At 49.0% G+C, this 23,214-nt stretch overlaps 1 protein-coding gene across 3 annotated transcripts in view; it reads left to right on the top strand.

Annotated features, from left to right (window-relative positions):
* The first annotated feature begins 242 nt into the window (after positions 1-242).
* The window catches only part of RCSD1 (RCSD domain containing 1), a 68,150-nt gene continuing 45,178 nt past the window's right edge, over positions 243-23,214 (top strand). Inside the window, exons 1-3 of one of the 3 annotated variants that reach the window (XM_033428008.2) lie at positions 243-454; positions 1,293-1,329; positions 2,498-2,678. In XM_033428008.2, the coding sequence (XP_033283899.2) occupies positions 373-454; positions 1,293-1,329; positions 2,498-2,678 (300 nt within the window). In that variant the 5' untranslated portion in view covers positions 243-372. Of the gene's footprint in view, positions 455-1,292; positions 1,330-2,497; positions 2,679-21,519; positions 22,347-23,214 lie in introns of those variants that run through there. The other 2 variants (XM_033428010.2, XM_033428009.2) reach the window with 2 other exon arrangements.

Genomic DNA, 23,214 nt, shown 5'->3' with positions numbered 1-23,214 from the left:
CCAGTTTTCCACTCCCTCCTTTCATGAAGGTCTCTGCCTAGGGCCCAAATAACTAGGGAGCAGCATCCCACCCTGAATGTTCTGAGACCCAGGAGCATGGTGGAGGCCGAGCTTATTTGCGTTGTGCGTCATGAGTTCTTACATGGCTGAGGGAAGGCCTGAGCAGGGCATGGGCTACAGCCGCAAGTCACCTTGAGTAACTGTGATGCTATCTAAGTCTAACGGTTTCTTTCGGGTAGGCACTTCCGCCGTCCTGTTTGTGAAGCAGAAACCTGTGCTGGGACAGCCCTGTTCTGAGCAGAAAGGAGGACTAGATGAAGGCAAAAAGGAAAATGCCCCATGAGTCAGAGTTAGAAGATATGGGAAGAGACTATGCTCCCATCACCAACTCAGTCCTGCACCTTTAAAAAGAAGAAAAGGAAAAAGAATCACAAGCACGAGTATGCATTGCAAGGTACCAAGAAACTTCCTTTCTTGCTGCCAACTCTGCCCTAGTGCCCTCACCTCTGTAGCTGTGTGGCTGGAATGGGAAGGGACTCACCATTAATTCCTGGGAGTGCAGGCCCCATTCACTGGGCCTTAGAATGCCTGGCAATAAAAGAAATATTGGGTCCCTATTCATTTGAGCTTGTACATGAGGCTAAGCATTATAAAAGTAGCTACTGTTTTCAGAGTGCCTACCAAACTATGTAGGTGAGGCAAATGAGAATCAGAGTGGGTAAGCGACTTGTCTCAGAAAACAGAGCTAGAAAGTAGAAGAGCTGGAATTCAACCTTCAATCTGTTTCTGAAATCAAGGGTCTTATCTTTACGCTCAGCTGAGTTAAGTGAACTAGAAAACACTTTGGCATTAACGCTGTTAGTGTTTTTTGTTTTTTGTGGGTTTTTTTTGTGGTACACGGGCCTCTCACTGTTGCGGCCTCTCCCGTTGCAGAGCACAGGCTCCAGACGCGCAGGCTCAGCGGCCATGGCTCACGGGCCCAGCCGCTCCACGGCATGTGGGACCTTCCCAGACCGGGGCATGAACCCGTGTCCCCTGCATTGGGAGGCGGACTCTCAACCACTGTGCCACCAGGGAAGCCCGGGCTGTTTGTGTTTAGAAAGACAAGCCTTAGAAGATTCTACAGGGAAGAGGTCATATTTCTAAGGCTGGTACCCAAAGAAGCAATCTAAGTGCCCGAAAGTCTGCAGGTCATGCTGGGTTAAGGAGCAGAATCAGGGCAGTTCTTTGCAGTGTAAGCAAACTCTCAGCTGGTTTCTTTGATCAGTTTCTCCATATATCTTTCTTCACAGTGCTGGTGATCACCTGGCCCACTGTCTCTTTCCCAGGGTGAGCTGGGTCAGGGTTTGGGGTAGGGGTGGGGACGCAAGAACACTGCAGAAAGACACAGAGGCATCCCTGCCAGACGATGCCCTTCACACTCACAGGTCCCTGAAGGCATTCCCCCTCTGCTTCTCTGCGAGCAGTTGGGGGGGATCCAGAAGGGGCACCTAGAGCTGATGGCCAGTGTACGAACTGGTAGCAGAGAGAGAAGCTGCTCCAGATTCCAGTTCCCCTGTTCCTCCCATGCAGCTTTGTTTTCTTCAGCCTCCTTGCTGCCCAGAGAGCTGGGATGGCCCTGGGGGAGGATTGCTATGTTGGGCCTATGGGAATCGGAAGTTCAGGATCTTGTCCTTTGCGCTCTTTCTTAGAGTACAATTAGGAACAGCAAAAGGGCCCTAAGGCAACAAGAAGCTTATGGGGGCTGAAATTCCACAAAATCAAACGCATCAATCATTCGGGGAGAGAGAAAGACTGCTACAGGGAGCTTGGAAAACTGCTTGGATTGCTTGTTTTTCGCTTCCTCCTCCTTTTCCTGATACATAGATGAGAGATGGATAGATTGAGAGTGGTTTCCTGAGAATCTGAGTCTGCGAGGTGGAGAGGAAAAGAGATGACAGAGGGGAAGGCGGTCGACGCCGTCCAACACTGAGCATTGAATGCACTGTCTGAACAGCCCCTCTTGGGGAGGGGGGGCGGGGGGGCAGTGGGAGAACAACGTGTCAATCAGGGAGGGTTCTCACTCTCCGCCCAGGAACGCCAGGAAAACCAGGTATGCTGTGAGTGCAAGTTTTCTTTAAATGAGGAAAGACAGGGGGTAGGAATGTACATAAAAGAAGTAAATAGAAAAGACGGGAGATAAAAAGAATGAAAGAACGACTCTAACCTCTAGGGCAAGAAAAATGAAAAGAGGCATGTTAAAGGAGGAAGAGGTGAAGAAGGACTGACACCGGGGCAAAGACCAGGGTCTTGGAGAAACTAAGAGAGAAAGAGGGGCCAGGCGGCTGTCCCATCCCCATGTTTGGGCAGATTAATGGAGTCGTGGCTCCCTCGCTTGCGTCCTGCCCCGGGAGGGGACAGTATCTGTTTAGATTTGTGTCTAAATTTAAACCCTGATCGCCGGCCTCCTTGCTCCTCCCTCCCCCTCCCCCTCCTCCTTCCTCGTTCTCTAGCGCAGGGCGCGGGCGGCCAGAGCAATCCCGCAGCCAGCGAGCCGGGCGCGCAGCCGCCCACTTGCGCTGTGCCCGCCGCAGCCGAACCCGGCCCAGGCGGGAGCCGAACGGAGAGCGGGGATCGCGAGCCCCGGCCAGAGCGAGCGCGCGCGGCCGCCGCCGAGTCGGCACCTGGAGGACATGGAGGTAAAGGAGGCGGTGGCGCGCGGGCAGGGCGGCGAGCGGGGCCGGGATCCGAGCGGGGAGCCGGGAGCACCGGGCTCATTGCTGCCGCCCCGGGAGCACGGCGAATGCCCGCCGCTCCCACGCCTCCTGGCCAACTCCGGAGGCTCGCCCCTGGTCCTACCTAGGGGACCCCTCTGAGCAGGCAGGGGGTCGGCGGGGGAAGACCTCAGGGAGAGGGGAGGAGCCTTTCTAGAGATACAGGTATTTTGCTTAGGGACCTAAATGCTTCAGATAAAAAAAGTGCTGTAAACTTTGTAAATGGGCAAACGTGCGACCAGAAGCTCTCCAGAAAGCAGAAGCCGCTGGATCTGAAGATGTGGGTATTGAAAGAGAAACAGAACTGTTAACGTGAGGCACTTTTTTTGACCAGTCCGTTGGCTTCCCTTTTCTATGAACATTGGACTTTTTAGAGTCCGGTCGCCCTCTTGCTTCTCAAGTTCCGCTTCTATCGGTCACATCTTTCAGAACTTTCTGAAAAGCTCCCCTCGTGGGCAAATGGCGCTCCTTCTGATTAGACTTCAGACTCCCCTGTATGTCCTTGCGTGCATGGGAGTGTGCTGGCCACATATCTGTGGGGGGGCTGCAGGGTGAAGCCCACCACTGCCCGGCCTGGGATTTTCCTGGGACCGCTCCAGTGGGATCCAGGAACCACCCTCCAGTGGAGGAGTGGCCGGGTGTATTCCCCTCCTCCCTGCCTTCTCCACATCCTGAGGCTTCCCCAGATTTTCCCCTTGAAACTGAGTCCTGACATTTAGCCCTAAGCCAGTCTTAGCCAGACTTGGGCTTGCTTTTGAAAAGAAGAAAAGAGAAGGTGTGAATGTTACCTAGCTTTCAAGGTGATTCCCACCCTTTTCAAAAGCTGAACTGCTGCTTCCAAGGCTGTGGTCGGCACTCTCAAGATTCAGTTCTGCTAGCTCTTCCCCGCTCCTGGCTCTACACCAGAGCCCAGGTTGGCTCTTCTAAGCGAACCTCACTGCTTGGCCTACAAAGCACTGTGACTTCTCTGTGAGGGCAATAGGTCTGTCCTGGGCAGTTGCATTTAGGCATCCAGCTCTACCAGTTGTCTTCAGGGATCACCCTCAGGGAGGCCTTATAAAGTGCAGGGGACTGTGGGATCCACCAGAGGCTGAGATAGACCTTCTGGAAACAACTGTAAACTGGCAAAACTCCACACAGATTAGGGCTGGGAAAGGGTGGGAGGGAAGCCCAGCAGTGGGTGTTCACAAGTCTACTCAAAGATAGCCCAGAGCGATAAGATCCTCTCTGGCTGGCTACAGCTTCAGGGCAGAGGAGGGAGATGGCCCCGGGGATGCCCACGGGCTGAGTGAAGGTTCCTGAAGAAGTTGCTTTAGGAGTGGGTTTCCTCCTCTGAAAGTACAGGGTGCCTCAGGCCCCCAGGTAGAGGTACAGTGCGATTTAGGACCTGTCTAATCTCTTGCAGAAATGGATGGAAGATGAGAGCAAAGATTTAGGCTTAAAAGCAGGTTGCTTGCTGCTTGAGGGCCAAATGCAAGTTTGAACTTTGTTCTCGGAAGACACAAGGGACTCCTTCCTAAGGTACTTTTTTCTCCCTCAGTTGAGGAAGGAACAGTGTGTGGCAGAGGCCCTGAAACTGCCGCTTAAGCAACTTCCTGTGTTTGGGGGGTGGTGAAAAGAGAAGGTCCTCCAGTGTACAAACCAAGACATGTAGTCATTGATGGGGGATTCTACCAAGATGGGGGCATTGCTTGGCCAGCCAGGAAGCCTGTCAGTTCGCGCCGAGTCTGTACAGGGCATGGGTTTGCTGGTTGGCAGTGACTGCTTTTGAAGTTCTTTTGTCAAAATGCCTGGAAAAAGAACTGCAACTGCTAGCGCTGGTAAATGAAGTAAAAAGGAAACCAAGGGGCTGGAGAAGTGACGTTTCTCAGCCAGGACGTAAACTTTTCATGGTGGGACATGATATGCAGGAGTGAGATTTGGGAATTCCTGAAAAATCTCATAGTAAAACCCTCTTTTGAGAGGTGAAACCCACTTTTGAGACATGCCAGGACCACTATATTTGGTGAGAAATTGAGTTATATTACTTCCCAGTACTAGGAATTTAAACCAGGCCAACAAGAGTTACTCAGCATTCATTCTCTAGAGCCCACTTGCCTACTGGAAGTCTTTGGGAAATCTTTTCTTTTTTTTTCTTTTCTTTTTTTTTTTTGCGGTACGCGGGCCTCTCACTGTTGTGGCCTCTCCCGTTGCGGAGCACAGGCTCCGGACGCCCAGGCTCAGCGGCCATGGCTCACGGGCCCAGCTGCTCCGCAGCATGTGGGATCTTCCCGGACTGGGGCACAAACCCGTGTCCCCTGCATCGGCAGGCGGACTCTCAACCGCTGCGCCACCAGGGAAGCCCAATCTTTTCTTTTTTTAAGTTACTTTACTGCTATCAACATCAATCATTATTTCAGCCCTCTTTAAGCCCTCTGCAATAAACAAGATAAAGATGCCTTTTAAAAGTTCACAATCCAATAGGGAAAATGAGACTTACCATTATATCTTGTCATGCATATAATTTTCAAATGCTTAAGTGCCAAAGGTATGGCAGTTGCAGACCAAAAGTTCCATAGTATTTCAGTGTTTCTATTAAGTCTCAGAAGAAGTCATAAAAGAAAGGTAGGTGGTGAGGATGAGAAGGCATAAGGAATAGGTGCCCGGAGAACATGCCAGCTTTGTGTAGGAAAGCAGGCCAGTTGGCTGGAGAGGAAAGTGGGGAAGCAGAGAGAGAAAAAAATGAAAGTAATAAGATAAAAACCACAGGGCCTCTGAGTATAGTGGATGCTGGCCAAGTGGGTGAGTGGGAGCTGGAATTCAAGCCATCTGGAAGAAAGGGTTACTTTTTCTTTGTAAAAAGTCTCCTTGCCTAGCTGTGCCCCAAAGGGGGCCTTTTTCTAATTTAGGCAGAGGCCAGCTGCAGCCCTCAAGGCCAGATAGTGAATGGCCCTGGATTCTGCTCCATGGACAGTAGGAAACTGAGTGGTGTTGAGTAAGATGGCGGCCACCATGTAGCAGGGATGATATGGCAGAAACACCAATGCGTAGAGTGAGCCAGGAAACCAGACTCAGGAGCTTCTCTGAGAGTCCAGGCATATTCTGACTTTGAGAGAGAGCAAGAATGGAAAAGATGGAAGAGTAAAGGCCACGTGTTATAAGAGAAACCAGAAATGACTTCTGTGTTTGAGCCTGCCAGGGTGCCCAGATGAGTAGAGTTCTCTAAGATGCCAAGGAGAATGGCAGTATTGTTTTTATGCCTCTATAAGCCTTTTGTAGGCAGGGACTGTCTTATTGGTCTTTAGGTCTCCAGAGATTTGCACAGTGCCTAGATAATCATATAATTTCTCGAGAAGAACTTGCTTGATAAATGAATTGACAGAAACAGGGAACTCTTCCCCTCTCAGCCTGCAGCTCCAATATCTCTACCTTGGGAACCTTCACAGATGCCCTCAGACTCTACAGAACTCTCGACACTTTTTTCAAACTGAATTAGAGTACCAGGCAGAACTGTAACTGTCTGCTTACCTGGCTCTCTTCCTGGAAAATTCCTTGAGGACTGGGGCCATATCTTATGTATCTAGGGCTTGATGGCACGCAAATGCTTGTTGAATGAGTAAATAAATGGTTGAAGATGGGAGAAAGATCAGATATTTTTTTAAAAAAAGAAAACAAGGTTTAGATAGGTTAGTTTTGATTGTTCTAAGCAGGAATGTCCAGCACTCCATGAGAAGTACAGACCTCTTATAATGAAAATATGATTCTTCTCTAGAAGAGATAATAGGTGAAGTTACTCTGGATAGGAACCCAGAAGGGAGAAATATATAATAAAGAAAGAGCTGGAGACTTCGGACATCAAAATTAAACTAATATTCTTAGTTGCTTAAATACAAATTGTAGGCAGTACCAAATAACCTGAGAGTGCTTGAAAAAGTTTAATTAAGACACAGACCTACTAGAGAATGGACTTGAGGATTCGGGGAGGGGGAAGGGTAAGCTGTGACAAAGTGAGAGAGTGGCACAGACATATATACACTACCAAACGTAAAATAGATAGCTAGTGGGAAGCAGCCGCATAGCACAGGGAGATCAGGTCGGTGCTTTGTGACCACCTAGAGGGGTGGGCTAGGGAGGGTGGGAGGCAGGGAGATGCAAGAGGGAAGAGATATGGGAACATATGTGTATGTATAACTGATTCACTTTGTTATAAAGCAGAAACTAACACACCATTGTAAAACAATTATACTCCAATAAAGATGTAAAAAAAAAAAGTTTAATTTTCCACTGAACAAGTAATGAATTTCTAATTTAGATGAAGACAGTTAAGGAGCCCTTTTCCTTAAGGTAACTCCAAGTTCTTTCCAGATATTATTTGTCATTCATCCATTTGTTCAGTGTTTACTGAGCATTTATTTTGTACTAGATCTTGTGCAGTAAATGTTAATTAAATATTGGGCTATCATGTCTTTTCATCCTCACAGACTATCAGTATTACTGATGATGGGTTTGTGTGTATGTGTACATGCTGGTACATATAATGTGTTCACTTGGTAACCTACTTTTTCAATGATATCTTTTTACTTCTTTAATTTTTTTTTTTTTTTCTTTTTGACTGCACCAGGAAGCTTGGAGTCCTAACCACTGGACCGCCAGGGAATTCCCATACTTCATTAAATATCTTCTACCACAATTTCACCAACAGCCTTTGCTGGTTCTGGACCCAGCCTGTCACTGAGCCATATGTTGGCTGCTGGCTGGAGCCCACGGGTCATAATTAGGGATTGCTTGGCCTCTGGGAGCTGGAGCTTGGCTGGTGGACTTGCAGGCCTGGCCAAGTACCCCGCACATTCCTGTCTGGCTCCCACTCTGTGGGACCCTCTAAGTACCACCGGCTTCCACTTAACAGACACTTGCATTCACTGGACCGCAATGACAGGGGGAAGTTCTGGTAGGCAGACTGGAAGGGCCCAGGCGCTATCGCAGGAGGGGGTGAGCATGCATTCCTGGAGCGGAGTCAGGTTTCAGAGCCCAATCCGCAGCGTGGCTCCTCGCAGCCAGGCGAGCCAGAGTCTGGCGAGCGCGGTTCCGTGGGAAATCTGAACACTGGCGGCTCAGCAGCCCGGTAATCTTATCAGGGCCTCAAGAGAACGTTTCGGTTCCAGAGAAATCTGAAGGCAGATCTGCCTTCCTAAAGTAATAGTTTTGGGTTTGCAGAGTCAGCTTGACCACCTCTACTCAACTCATTAGAATTTGAACATCTCAGAGCTCTGGGTGGAACGAAACAATCTCTAATTGCCATACTGTAAAGGAGAAAACAAGAAGCAGAGACTGAGGCTGCCTGGGGATTTAGGCACCAATGGACCTTTGGAAAGCCAACAGCTTGCAATTTTTCTCTCACCTGGGGAGGAGTAGTTCAGCCTAAACTTTAAGAGGTAGAATTGTCAGTTTCATCACAAAATCAATATCCACCTCATGTTTGGCCTTCAGAGAGTTATGTAGAAGTTTTTAATCTCTCTCTGCAGAAGAAGATACAATGAAACTGCTAATACAGTACTAAGGCTTGGTCACCAGCATCAGTATTATTGCTCTAGGGCCCTACAGGGGCTCATCTCCCCAGTAGATCTACCTGAGTCACGCCAGGGGGGACACTGCCCTCATACCGTGGTCTTTTGGGGAGTGAGCTCCCCATCTTTTTCCTTTTTGGTTTCCTGAATATCTATCTCCTGGGCATTGTGGGAAATGACTGCTGAGCCGCTGAGGCTCACCTGTAAAGTCTCACTTGCATGGGTCAAATCTCATCTTGAGGGAAGGGGCTCCAGCCTCTGCAATTTCAAGCTCTGGCGCCTCCATAGGAGAGGTGAGATGGCCATTCAGGGCCTTTACACCTGTAAGAGACCCTCCTGAGATGCCATCAGAGCCCATCCTTAATGAAGAACGTTGTGGACCCCAGGCTGGAAGCACTGAGAAGTTCCAGACCTTGGAACTGGACATTCTCTCCACCCAAGATGCCCTTCATTTTGAACCTGCTTGTAACCATATCGGGGCCACCTTCTTGGCCTTGGGGTAGCAATCACATATCTCTCTTAAGCTGGATATTCCATAATCGATTGATAGCAAGTCATAGGACACCACACACTAGCTCTTTTAATTAGGTCCAACAGACATGCGTTGAGGCCGTACTGCTTGGCAGGCAGTGGAGATACTTGGCAGGCAGCGGAGATACGAAGATGAATGTTTCACCCTGCTGGTCTCTGAAGAGCTCAGGTCTAAGAAGGGGGGCAACCACCTACAGGCGTGTGGAGAACAGGAGTTTGAGTTCATGTGGACAGAGGAGAGGTGTCATACCCCGCCTGGGGTTCAGGGGGCTTCCTGTGAGAGATGTTTCTAAGTGGAGTCTGGAGGGATGCGTAGGAGTTGATCAAGTGCAGACATTTGGGAAGAGCCTTCCAGTCAGAGGGAATGACGAGCAAAGCACTGATGCTAGCAACAACATGGTATGAGTTACCAGCGGTTCGTTTCTGGAGGATAAAGCAAGATAAAGGTATTTGAAGTTGGGGGACTAGATGAGGGATAAGAGAAATATAAGTTACAGTTCCTGCCATAAAAGGAGCTCTCTTCTGTTTGGGGAAACAAGATATACACATATGACACAACAGAAAAAAATACGAGATTGTATCCTGATAAGCTCTCAGGTGTGTGGGAGTTCAAAGTCAGCTTCTCTAATGGAAGCTACAGAGAACTTGCTTCCTGTGCTGGGGATTCCCCCTACAAGTGTGGCTCTTCCCAGGCCCCCTGGCAGCCCTGGTGGTGCACAGCTAACAGGGGATCTCAACCCAGTGATTAGCACACTCGGCCTGGGACCTGCACTTAAAAGCTTTTGCTGAGGATATCTAATTTGAAATAGGCTCCAGGCCCCAAGGGAATCCCTTTGGTCACCCCCCAAGGCCCTCTTGCTTTCTCTGGCAGAAAGAGGCCTCTGGGAATAAACCACATTCACACAAAAAATCTCCTCTTTCAATTCACACCTCCACCTGCAGCCCCACTCATTCCTCCCACTGTGATCACACATCCTGTGCATGCTCCAAGAAGCCAGCATTTCTCCTTTTTGTCCAAAGGCAGAACCGGGACAAGCTGAGGTGGGCCCAGGAACAGCAGCCAGCCGCGTGCATCAGCCTGGGCTGGGCCCAGCGGAACAGTGCAACATAAACGAGAAGCTGAGCCTTGTGGCTTGTTATTACACAACCCAAGCACCCACACCAGAGGTCACAGAGAAGTTACATCTCTCAACATGCCATAGAGGGCTTCCAGCTTCCTTGGGGCCTCCCTGCTAGACCCTTACCCTCCATAGTTCATTCCAAGCACATGAGCCAGATGGACAGTTCTCCTACCTTGATGGGGCCATGCACACCACGCACACACCCCCGCCTCCATCTCTGAAATACATGTCCAGGCTTCAGGCTTCTGGCTTGTCTTGCTTTCGAGATATGTTTTGATGGATAATAGGAAACCCATTTCTGAGCATCCACACTGATGTCGGTGTGGGAGAAACCTAAAGCTTGCTGCATGGTAATCACTACCACTTGTTGAATGCCTACTTATATACAGAAGTTTTGCATAAGTTTATCTTTTTAATCCTCATAAAGTCCTATTCCATCTGTTTTCTCTTTTTTTTAAGGGTTTTTTTTTTAACTTATTTGATTTTTGGCTGCGTTGGGTCTTCGCTGCTGCGCGCGGGCTATCTCTGGTTGTAACGAGCGGGGACTGCTCTTCACTGCGGTGCGCAGGCTTCTCATTGCGGTGGCTTCTCTTGTTGTGGAGCACGGGCTCTAGGAGCGCAGGCTTCAGTAGTTGTGGCATGCGGGCTCCGTAGTTGTGGCACATGGGCTTAGCTGCTCCGCGGCATGTGGGATCATCCTGGACGAGGGCTTGAACCCGTGTCCCCTGCATGGGCAGGAGGATTCTTAACCACTGCGCCACCAGGGAAGCCCCTTTATCATTGTTCTAAGCAACAAGTGCCAAGAGATCCGGAGCTAAGTCTGGGAGGGCCCCACCCCACCAGGGGCAGTACTACACCCTGTCCTACTAGCCTTCCTTTCTGTGATGCCCTCAAGGGGTCTCTCTGGAGGAGTCCTTGGCCCCTGCTGCCTAGTCATGCCTGAATCCCCTCACAAAAGCCTGAATTGAAGTACTTGGGAGGAGAGGAACAAGGATGATTCCAAGCCCTTGTGGAAATGCATGGGAGACTCAGAGGGGTCCCAGTGCTCCAGGCTACTATAGACTGAATGCCAAAGTGCTGCCCAGATGGGCATCTAAAACCAGTGGAGTTGGCAGATGCATGAGTTTGCTAGGACTGTCATAACACGTGACCACAAATGAGGTCACAGAAATCTATTCTCTCACAGTTCTGGAGGCCAGATATCTGAAATCAAGGTGTCACAGGAGACCCTAGGGGAGAATCCATTCCACACCTCCTATAGCTCCTGGTGGTTGTGGCTTTCTTGGCTTGTGGCCACTCTAGTCTTTGCCTCTTGTTCACTTCACCTGCTCTGTGAGTCTCTCATAGGGACACGTGTCATTGGATTTAGGACCCACACTGATAAGCCAGGATGATTTCAGGATGAAGAGCTACTTAAGATTATCTGGGATCAGGACTTCCCTGCTGGTCCAGTGGTTAAAACTCTGCTTTCCAATGCAGGGTATGCGGGTTCAGTCCCTGGCCAGGGAACTAAAATCCCACATGCCTTGGGGTGTGACCAAAAATTAAAAAAAAAAAAAAAAAAAGATTATCTGGGATCATCTCCACCCTCAGAGAAGATTGTGCCTAGCAAGATTATAGAATTAGGGCTTCCCTGGTGGCGCAGTGGTTGAGAGTCCGCTTGCCGATGCAGGCGACGTGAGTTCGTGCCCCGGTCTGGGAAGATCCCACGTGCTGCGGAGCGGCTGGGCCCGTGAACCATGGCTGCTGAGCCTGCGCATCCGGAGCCTGTGCTCCGCAACGGGAGAGGCCACAACAGTGAGAGGCCCGCGTACCGCAAAAAAAAAAAGATTATAGAATTATATTTTATGTGATCTCATTTGATATTCTGTGATCAAGTACCTTATTCATGCATTCTTCCATTCATTCATTTAAGAACATGTACTGAGCAGCTACCAAATGAGAATTTATAAGACACAGTACCTGTTCTCAAGATCCATACAGTCTGGAGGAAGAGAGCAGGGCAGAAATGGAAACAATGATTGCAGAACAATGTGATGGGCTCTGTAAAGTCAGTGTGTAAGCAGTCCAATTGGACAAGTGAGGACAGGTGATCGTAGCGGTCTAGGCAGGCTAGCGTCACTGTAAAACAATTCCATAGTCTTACTTGTTGAAAACAATGAAGGCTTGTTTCTCACCCTGCGGAGGGTTGGCTGAGGGCTCTGCTCCATGTCACTGTCGTCTTCCCTGTGGGACCCAGGTTGACAGAGCAGCCACCATATGGAACATTGTCAGTTATCATAGCAGAGGGAGGGAGGGTTCCAAAGGACTTGCCCCGGCCGTGGCTCTGGCCTGGAAGGGTTGGAATGAGCTACATCAACTCGACCACAGGGATGAGGAAGTGCAATCCTCCCACATGCCCCACATGATGAGAGCTAGATACGTTTCGTGACCATCCTTTGGGTCCTGGTGGAATCTTAGAAGACTTCACAGAGCAGATGATCTTTGAGTTGGTCTGGAAGTAAGACTTGTGTCTTTCAGGCTGACAAAGGTGTGAAGGCTGAGGAAGAAAGCATTTATCTGTGCCACTCCGGGCTCACTCACTTGAGACTTAACACAATTCTCATGGTAGGAGATGTTCTTCCTGATTAAAACGAAAGCTGCTTTGCAGGCACAAAAAAATGTTTTTGGTGATTTCAGTTATTTTTCATGCTTTGAGATGTGATAAGGAGGGGTAGGTAGGTTTGAAAGGGAAGTCAGAGGGTGAATAGAATATATGCCCCATTTCTATAGGTTAAAATATCAGTGAAGGGCTTCCCTGGTGGCGTAGTGGTTGAGAGTCCGCCTGCCGATGCAGGGGACACGGGTTCGTGCCCTGGTCCGGGAAGATCCCACATGCCGCGGAGCGGCTGGGCCCGTGAGCCATGGCCGCTGATCCTGCGCGTCCGGAGCCTGTGCTCTGCAGCGGGAGAGGCCACAGCGGTGAGAGGCCCGCGTACCGCAAAAAAAAAAAAAAAAAAAAATCAATGAAATAGACATAAGCCATTAGGTGCAGCTGTTTAAAATGTTTCTCAAATATCTTAGCTCCAGAACAGCCAATACCATAGGCCATGCCATCAAGAGAGACGGCTTACAGGCATCCTTTTTGATTTGGAAGTGCTCCCCCATAGTGAATAGGGAATCTATGCCTTTTTCTACATGGAGTTATATAACACTCGGAATTGCCTTCTTTTCCCCTATAAGCCTGTAAATAAGCCCTGCCCTTGGTGCCTAAGGAAGGGGTTAGTGAAAGTCAGCCTGTGAATAACATGGACATTAGGCAATGGAATTTGAAGGAAATGGAAACACCAGGTTGCCTTCTGCCCTCTGTTCTTTTTAGGTTTCCTTTGTTGGTTGATTGCATCTGGGATAGGCCAAGGGTGTTGCTGTGTAGAGAGATAAACCATGAGACCTGAGTTTCAGGTCCAGAGTTGGTGACTAGCCTTAGGGTTCTTGTTGGTCCCTCCATCTGTAAAACTGGTACCTGCTTTCCCTACCTTATAGGGCTATTTTGAAAAGGAAGTAAGATCATGCATCATAAATAAGATACGTTTTAAATTTTTTATTTATTTTATTTATTATTTTTGGCTGCACTGGGTCTTTGTTGCTGTGTGTGGGCTTTCTCTAGTTGCTGCGAGTGGGAGCTACTCTTCATTGCGGTGAGCAGGCTTCTCATTGCCGTGGCTTCTCTTGTTGTGGAGCACGGGCTCTGGGTGCGTGGGCTTCAGTAGTTGTGGCACACAGGCTCAGTAGTTGTGGCTCGTGGGCTCTAGAGTGCACACTCAATAGTTGTGGCACACGGTCTTAGTTGCTCCATGGCATGTGGGATGTTCCCGGACCAGGGCTCAAACTGTGTCCGCTGCATTGTCAGGCGGGTTCTTAACCACTGCACCACCAGGGAAGCCCAAGATACTTTTATAAAGTACTTTAAGGTACTTTATGAAAGTACCTTAGAAAGGTAAAATATCCCATAAAGTCATGGTGGTATGATTATTAATATCTATTACATGGAGATTGTGCAAAATTGTAACAACCCTGAGTGTCTTCTGTAAGAAAGCTCTGGTGTTCTCTTTGCCTAATAGAAGGTGGCAGAGGGAGTACAAAGAAGGTGATGTTGGAGAATATGAGCAAAACTAAGGCTTCCATTATGGACCAAAAAGGACACACAAAAGAGGCTTTGATTTGTGCAGTGGTGATAAGGAAAATACTTTACAATTCTGCCGTGCTTTTTTGTCAAAGCACTTTCCCATATCTCTTAATTTAAAGCTCTAAAAATTCCCATCGTTGGCTCTAGTATGCTACAATGAACATAGTACAGTTGAACCTTGAACAACATGGGTTTGAACTGCATGGGTCCACTTATACTTGGATTTCTTTCACTAAGTGCATCGTACTATAGTCCTACATGATCCACGGCTAGTTGAACCCGTGAGTTTAGAACTTTGGATACAGATGGTTGACTATAAAGTTATACATGGATTTTCACAGATTATTGACTTTGGGGGAAGGAGGGGGTTTCTAACCCTCTCGTTGTTCAAGGGTCAACTGTATGTATCAACACACCCTTTTGAATGAACACAGGAATGCTTCCTATTGCTTCAAGGCAGCACAATGTAGGGGTTAAGAGCACAGATCCAGGAGCCAGACAGCTGGATTTGAATCCTGACTTTGCCAGCTACTAGCTTGTGGCCTCTCTGTGCCTTGGTTTTCCCATCTGTAAAAATGGAAATAATCATAGTACCTACATGATTGAATTGTGAGGCTTAAATGAATTAATACCAATGTACCTCAGTATCTACAGGGGATTGGTTCCAGGACCCCACCCCCCTCAGATTCTGTGGATGCTCAAGTCCTTATATAAAATGGTATGGTGTTTACATATAACCTACACACATTCTCCCATATACTTTAAATCATCTCTAGATTACTTATAATACCCAATACAATGTAAATGCTGTGTAAATAGTTGCTGACCCATGGCAAATTCAAGTTTTGCTTTTTGGAACTTTCTGAACATTTTTTTCTGAATATTTTTGACTCACAGTGGTTGAATCTAAGGATACAGAACCTGTGGATACAAAGGGCCAACTGTATTTGTGTAAAGTGTTTAGAACAGTGCCTGGCATATATTTGATGTGATATGATTGTTTAATAACTAAAGTTTTTATAGTCATTTAAAAGAGAATGGCCTCTTTTGCTTTCGGTGCAGCTTTGACTGGGACCCAGGATGGGCTGAAGTTCTCCTCCAGCCTGAGAGTGTTGGGTGGAAGGGGGGTTAGTGCCTGCTGCGTGCTGACCTCTGCTGGTGGAGCTCTCTGGACTTCTGTATGCGGTTGGTCCTCGGAGGCAGTGCTGGAACAGTACCCACATAAGTCCAGACTAGAACCAAGGAAACAGCCCTGGGGGAGCCTTAGGCATGGAACAGCAGCTGCAGGCTCACAGCGCATCCAGGGCCTGCAAGAAGAAGGGAGTATTATTGGCTCAATAAATGCATTTCAAAGAAAGGGAGACAGCAAGTGTATTCTGTGGTTCACCCTGGTAGAGCAGGTGAAATGAGGAGGTAGGAAAAGGGAAGAAGACAGTCCAACTGAAGTATGGCATCCCTTCCTCTTTCTCCTTCTTGCTTACATTGGTCACCCCTTCCCTGACCTGTCCTCACCTTTCACACCTGCATGGGAGTCCCCTGCTGGGGAGCTGAACAGGGTGGGATTCTGTGATTGCAAAGGCAGCTGCAGGGATTGGAGACTGAGAAGCTAACCATTCAGAGCCCTTCTCAGCTGACATCAGTCTCAGCTTGACATCAATCCCGAGCTTCCTGCTGTGCTGAAGGAATTAAGTGCCTTCATATGCCAGCAAGGGTTTTCTGGTTTCTCAGATAGTCAGGGTAGCTCAACCTGCTCTGAATTCATCCTGCCAAAATAATTACTTGCAGTAAGTAAATGCAAGTAAGGGGTTTTGGTAAGATGGACTCAGAGGTGGTTGAGCTACCTAACTCCTAGCGTAGCTTCACTGCACTTTTCTTTTTTAAATAAATTTATTTATTTTATTTTTGGCTGCGTTGAGTCTTTGTTGTTGCACATGGGCTTTCTCTAGTTGCAGGGAGCGGGGGCTCTTTGTTGCGGTGCACAGGCTTCTCATTACGGTGGCTTCTCTTGTTGCGGAGCATGGGCTCTAGGCTCATGGGCTTCAGTAGTTGTGGTGCACGAGGGCTTAGTTGCTGCGCAGCATGTGGGATCTTCCCAGACCAGGGCTTGAACCCGTGTCCCCTGCATTGGCAGGCGTATTCTCAACCACTGCGCCACCAGGGAAGCCCAGCTTCATTGCACTTTGCATCCCAGGTCCTTCCCAAGGGAAGTCTCCAAGGGCAGGCCACCGGGCTCTGTTGTTGGCCCTGGCTTGTTAAACATTTTTGTTAATGACTTGGATGAAAAATAGAAAGAAACCAGATGACCCACAGCTGGGATAGTTAATATGATAGATGACATATTCAAGTTCAAAATGATTTATATAGGATGGTATGCCAGGGCCAAAACCAACATAACGAAATTAAACAGGAATGAACGTCAAGCCCTCTGCTTAGCTTTGGAATGTCAGGCACCAGCGTAGGCCAGACCTGGCTTGGAAATACACACTCATTTGTTCAGTCAATTCCACATATATTTATCAGGCCCACTGTATGAAAGATGCTGTCTGGATCCTCAGAGGGAGTCAGATATAAAAACAGGATCTCAATAAGCAGAAGGTTTAGTAGCGGTGCAGGGAAGTGATACGATGCATCTCCAAATAAATACAGGGTGCCAGGTATGAAGTATCATGTAAGTAACAAGACCACAGGTCTGGGGGTCTTGCTCAGAGACAGATCGTGCTCAGCTGGTGCAACTGGAGAAGGCTTCATGGGAGAGAGTGAGTTCACAGTGGGCACTGAAAACCAGGAGTTTGTTTCTAAGCAGGTGGCTATAGTGAAGGGCAAAGAAGTAAGAGTAGTGGGCAGCTAAGTGATAAATTGGGGGAGTGGGGAGCTATGAGTACCCTCAGTGACCGAGTGGGCATGTGTGCACACATGTGTGCGTGAGCGAAACTGCCGAAGAGAGAGGATAAAACTACACTGTGCACAGACAAGAAAGACAGTGTGATAACATGGGCTTTCTTCAGTGGGTACTGAGGGTCTTTGAAAAGGGGGCTTCCGGGATCAAAGGAGCGCTGGAGGCCCGTTCACCTGGCCCCAGTGTGCAGGATGAGTAGGTGGGAGACTCCAGAGGCTGGACTACCAGTTGAGAGGCTAAAGCACCAATGAGGGAGGGCCTTGAGATTGGAAAGGCAATGAAACTGGAATAAACTGAGGCAAGGACTCGCAGTATTTGGCATTTGGTGGGAGGCTGCCGTGGGTGTTAGGGTTCGAGAGAAAGTGATCAGCGTGACTGCATTTTCAGACTGAGAGCAAGGAGAAGGATTGGGCTGGCTTGGGTGGCGGAGAGGCTGCATTTCAGTTGAGGCCTTGACAGGACATTCAGAATTGAAATTCAGAACTGGAGCGTGGAAAGGCATTGGGCTGAGATGGGTTCAGCAGTCATCTGCACAGAAGTGGTCTCTGCAGCCCAAGCAGTGAGAGGCCACTGTAAAGCAAGGAGCAGGCCAAGGACAATGCTGTGGGCACCCCTCACATTTGAGGAACACCAGGACGACTAAAGTTAGTGAAGGACCAGTTTATGTGCAGAGGGCTGGGAGTTTTAGCTGACCACAAGCTTCCCGTAACCTAACCCTTTTCTTTAAAAAAAAAAAAAAAAAAAAGGTTCAGTCTCAGGCTTTATCTCTGTATCCCACAAATATAGGACTTAAAGTTTTTCATCCTGCCCAGATGACCTCTCCAGGACTCTCTGTGTGATCACATCTCCTTTCCCCTAACCCTCTCTCAGCTCCGGGAATGGAGACCTCAAGGGAATGGGCCTCAGTACTTCTAGACTGTCACCTGAGGCTGGGATGTGGTAGCCGAGGTTCAGAGAAGGGAGGGAGAGGGGACAGAATTATTTGTCCATTAGGCAAAGGTCTTTTAAGTGCTTTTAGTGGCAATCAGGTCATGGGTCCCACATCAGATTAATTTATAGATGCACAGCCACGCACTGGGAAGGTCTGAATGAGGCATGTTCTTGTTATTATTTTAAAAACAATGATAAGACCACAACCAACAAAAAAATCCTTTTTTGAAAATCCTAGGACTTGGTGTTCAGGGGTTTCCCTTTAGGTTTAAAATATTACTTTATTATTAAGCTAATGTTAAACATTTTAAGGTAAAATTGTTAGAATTATCATCCTAACACAGCTAATTTTTTTTTCTTGCTCCCTTCTGATCCTCCATTTTACCCCCTTTATCATCAAAAAAAAAAAAACTGAGAGAAAAAGACAATACTACTTAATATAATGACTATGTCTTTATTATTTTTAGCCATATATGTAATTCTTACAAAATTATAATAAGTGTCTATACAACTCTGTACTGTATCTTTTCACGTAATGCTATTTCCAAGACAATATCCTTGTTCTACAGAGTCACATTTTCACTTAAAATTTCTGCATGATATTCTATTACACAAATATAACATCATTTAATCATTTTTCTATTTTGGGACATGGCATTTGCTTCCCTTTTCTCCTTATTTTAAATAACATAGCTATAAACAGTACATGTATCTTTTTTTCTTCTCTTGAATAGTTTCTTTGGAAGCAATTCCCAGGAGTGGAATTATTAGGCCAAAGGATATGGTTCTTGGTAAATGTTGCCAAATTAGCCCTGGGCTGCCTTCCTTCTGCAAAGGCTCACTGTACCTGGTACACAAATTGCAGACTTAGCGAGGTGTGCCGGGAAGACAACGTGAGGTGAGAGCGCCCTGTGGAGGCTGGTTCAGCACAGAGCCCCATCTTCCACTGTACTCCTGTGGGTTCCCCATCCTGCCAACAGGGAGGGGGAGGGGAGGGCAGGAAAGGGGTGTGGACACCCTGGGAAATGAAGCAACCATCTGGACTTCCTGCTGGAGCAGCTGCAGATGATAGGGGAAAATTATGTACCAGCGAGATGAGGGCAGGGCAGAGTGAGCCTGGGTTCACCCAGAACCTCACCCACCATCAAGGATGGAAGCAGAATAGCCTGCTTGGGCTGGCCTCTAGGAAGCAACGACCCGCTCCTAGGAAATCCCTTGCTGTGGTGGGCAAGAGTGGTCTGGGTTAGGGAGGAGAAGCAGTCACCCACTCACTCCCTCACTTCATAAGGATTTCAGGAGTGCCCACTGTGTAAGGTTCTCTGCTGAGAATTCTGGACACAAAAGGGAATACAACTGGGATCCTGCCCTTGGAGAGCCTGCGGTCTAGTAAGGGAATCAGAAGGATAACAGGTGATTCTAAGAGTTTGGTCAAGTATGCTGATAAATCTGTGCTCAGGACACAGATTTGAGTATGACCTGGGGGCAGGAAAGACTTCCCAAAGGAGGAAGGTTGAGGAGGGGCTGGAGAGCTGAAGAGGGAAGAGAAGGATGTTGCAGCTGGAGGGAGAGGCAGGAGAGAGGAGGGCATTGGAAGTACAGTTGGATTTAGTGGGTAGGCCATGCTTGACTCCCTAGAACTTGACCTCGGAAGCTCCAGGATTTCCACACAGAGGCCTCTGGAGACACAGTCCTGTTGCACAGGGAGTGCTTACGGGGCTAGCCTTGAAGCTGAACCTGTAGGGCAGGCACACTTCTTAACTTAAACTACTGGGTATGTATTTGGCGTGGCTGCTGAGATTACAGGGAATGTTCAAGCTCTTCAAAGCCACCTCTTTGTGTTGCCACTTGTTTTATTCCCCAAGCTATGGGGGACGGGGGTTAGGTGATCAGATTTACACTTTAGAAAGTTCACTGTGGCTATGGTCCCCAGAGAATGGATTGGAGAGAGACCTTTAGGGGGCTGTTCAGTCACCTGGACTAACAACCAGGCACGGTGGGCTTCGGAAAGGACTGGGGGCGGAGGCGGAGAGAGGAGATTGAGCGGGGACCCTTCCCCACAGGCCAAGAACTTTCTACCTAAGCCCTAGCTGAGGACTAAAAGAAGAGGCAGCACGGTTCCCGGGGGCCTGTGCGCTGATGGGGATGCCCAGGTGTGGCCATAGCATTTAAAGGGCATCAGATGTGGGCCTGGGTTTCTTGTGTCTATAACGAAGAGCAGCTCACCTGTGCCTCCTGGGCACATGTGCAGGTACATTGTGTATGCATGTGGTGGAGGAGAACCAGGTGAGTGTTAACAGTCTAGCTGGAAGAGGCCGGGCATGGTGGTGCAGGAGTTCAGGGCTGTGGACCAAATTCCATTGCTGTGGAAATTGCTGTGCAGTCTTGAATCAATGGCCCAAGATTTGGGGCTCTCACCAGGATGATAATTCTGTCCCTGCCTGGCTTATTGGGGGGATTAAATGAGTTAATGTGTTCATCGCCAAGGACTTGGAAGAGGTATAAAGGACTGGACAGATGCAAGGTGTTGTCACCTCTGTGTTTTCAAAAACATAGGGAAATATCTGGAAATAACTTGGTGCCTCAAAGAGAAGCAGGCGCTCTGGAGCGTGTGGGGCAGGGTAGGGGTGAGAGATCTGTGGGACGTGCACTCCCCTCGGGCCTCTGCTTCCTGCTCTTCTTGTGGCTTTTCTTTGAAGCTCAGAGCAGCTGTTACAGATGAGAGGCCAGGTTGGGCCCTGCCCAGATCACTGCTCAGAGGCAGAGGCCGTGTTTGAAGCTACAGAGAGGCAACCAGTGGGGTGGGCAGGACTTCCTGACTCTAGCATGTGGGTCCGTCCCTGGCCTGACACCCCAGGGGCCCACCAGGAGGCCTGGGTCCTGAGGAAAGACCTGCCGTCCACACCAGGGAGACCACTGCCCTGTGCCTCCATGCAACAGCTCTGTTCCAGCCACAGTCAAGGGCAAAGTTCAGGAGCTATAGGGATTCCCCCTCTGTCCAGTGAACTGTTTTGAGTTTTAGAAGCAAAAGCACCAACTAACAGAGCACAGAGGGGAGAGGGCCCAGTAATTGCAGCCCAGCCAATGGCTCTGCTTGTGTGAAGTTAGGCAGTTTTTCTTTTTTTGGCCGCGCCTCGCGGCATGCGGCATCTTAGTTCCTGGACCAGGGATGGAACCCGTGCCCCCTGCATTGGAAGGGTGGAGTCTTAACCACTGGTCCACCAGGGAAGTCCCTGGGCAGTTTCTATAGAGTAGGGAAAAAGGATTCAAGGCACTTTTACCCTGACAGCATGCTGTGAGCAAGAGTATATATACATAGGGCTTCCCTGGTGGCGCAGTGGTTGAGAGTCCGCCTGCTGATGCAGGGGACGCGGGTTCGTGCCCTGGTCCGGGAAGATCCCATATGCCGCGGAGCAGCTGGGCCTGTGAGCCATGGCCACTGAGCCTGCGCGTCCGGAGCCTGTGCTCCGCCACGGGAGAGGCCACAACAGTGAGAGGCCCGCGTACCGCAAAAAAAAAAAAAAAAAAAAAGAGTATACATAGCATGACGGGGCAAGGAGGACGTGGCTCAGCCCCAGAGACAGCCTCCACAGGCCAGGTGCAATGCCTGTATTAGTCTGCTAGGGCTGCCAGAACAAGTACCATGGACTGGGGGGCTTAAACCCAGAAAGTTATTTTCTCACCCTTCTAGAGACTAGAAGTCCAAGATTAAGGTAGCAGTAGGATTGTTTTCTTGGGACTTCTCCTGGTTTAAGATGGGCATCTTCTCCCTGTGTCTTCACAGAGTCTTCCCTCCCTGAGTCCTAATCTCCTCATTTTACAAGGACGCCAGTCACATTGGATTAGGGCCCACCCTAATGCCTCATTTAACTTATTGACCTCTTTAAACACCCTATCTGCAAATACAGTCTCCTTCTGAGGTACTGGGGGTTAGGACATCAACATATGAATTTGAGGGACACAACTCGATATATAACAACACCCCCAGACCCAGAGCCTCACTTCTGGCTGTGGGTGAGAATGGAAAAGTTGCACTGGAGATCACCAAGCCACAGGGGCAGAAATGGAACTCAGAGGGCTCTGAACACCCCACCTGTGGCCTTTCACTCCTTGCCTGGCTACTTCTGCCACTCCTGTCCCTCAGCCACATCCTAGAAAGAGAGCCCCAGGGCACCCTGCATTCTGCACTGGCAGTGTTGCTGCACGGCTCTCCTACTCTCCTGCTCTCCCCTGACCCCAGGCACAGCTTCCGTTACCCTCTTCTGGGTAGATAAACTCATGTCACCTCTCCTGCCAACACAGAGCGCAATGCGATGGACTCCGACCGAGCTTTCGGCCTTCTCTGTCTTGTGGAGCTTTGCTCCTGCTGGCCTCGCTGCCCCGAACTTCCCTGCTCTTCCCCAGCCTCCTGTGAGTAGTTTCGTTACGCTGGGGCATTTACTACCCAGTCACTAGTCCATTTATGGGGCCAGGTCTGCCCAGCCAAGACGAGGGGAAGGGGTGAGGCAAGGCAGGGGGCAGGCATGTCAGGGCCCGTGGTCAGCCCTGACCCACCAGCTCCCTGGCTCCCCTCTGTTCTGATATCACTGGGCCAGCCGGAGGAGGCTGAGCCTCTGACCGGCGTTCCCCCACTTGTCCCGAGAGGGACCGCCCTCTGCCCCCATCTCCACCCTTATCTGGAGGGTGGGCCTCAGATGCTTCCTCTCCCCCAGACGGTCACCAGCGCCTTTTCCCACAGGAGGGTGGTGCCCCGTTACCAGGACCTGGGAGGAGATTTCCCCACCCCTGAATCTCAGTCTCCATTCCTCGTGGAGCCAGTGATATCCCCCTTATCATCTGGTCTGGAGAGGATATGAGTTTAAAGGGAACCAGGCCCCTTTAAAGTTGAAACCTCACCATGGCCAGATACTAGAGTGTATTTTCAGCCAAGAGGCCTAGGTAGAGATACAAGCAGTTGTCAGACCGGGACCAGGCCTGCCCCTCCATAGAGAGGGACCGACCAGTTGCTGCCCCAGCTGGAGGCACACGTTTTCTAATGACAAAACCTGTGAACAACTTCAAAGCTGGTGGACATTACGTTTTTTTCCCCCCATCTTTCCAAATTCACTTCCAGTTTTTGTCGAAGTGTATTTGTTTGTTTTTGTGTAACTCTCATCACTGTGTACAAAACACTGAATTTCTCAGCCCTTTTCTTTTCTTTTTGTTCCATACATATCTCCATGTGTTAGAAAGGTTGAGTGTCATTTTTAATGGGAACATGGTGTTTTATTGCCTTTAT

This window comes from Orcinus orca, chromosome 1 (assembly GCF_937001465.1).
Source record: "Orcinus orca chromosome 1, mOrcOrc1.1, whole genome shotgun sequence".
Classification (NCBI taxonomy): Eukaryota; Metazoa; Chordata; class Mammalia; order Artiodactyla; family Delphinidae; genus Orcinus; species Orcinus orca.
The sequence above is the reverse complement of the archived record's forward strand: the minus strand, read 5'-3'. Positions and strand labels throughout refer to the sequence as shown.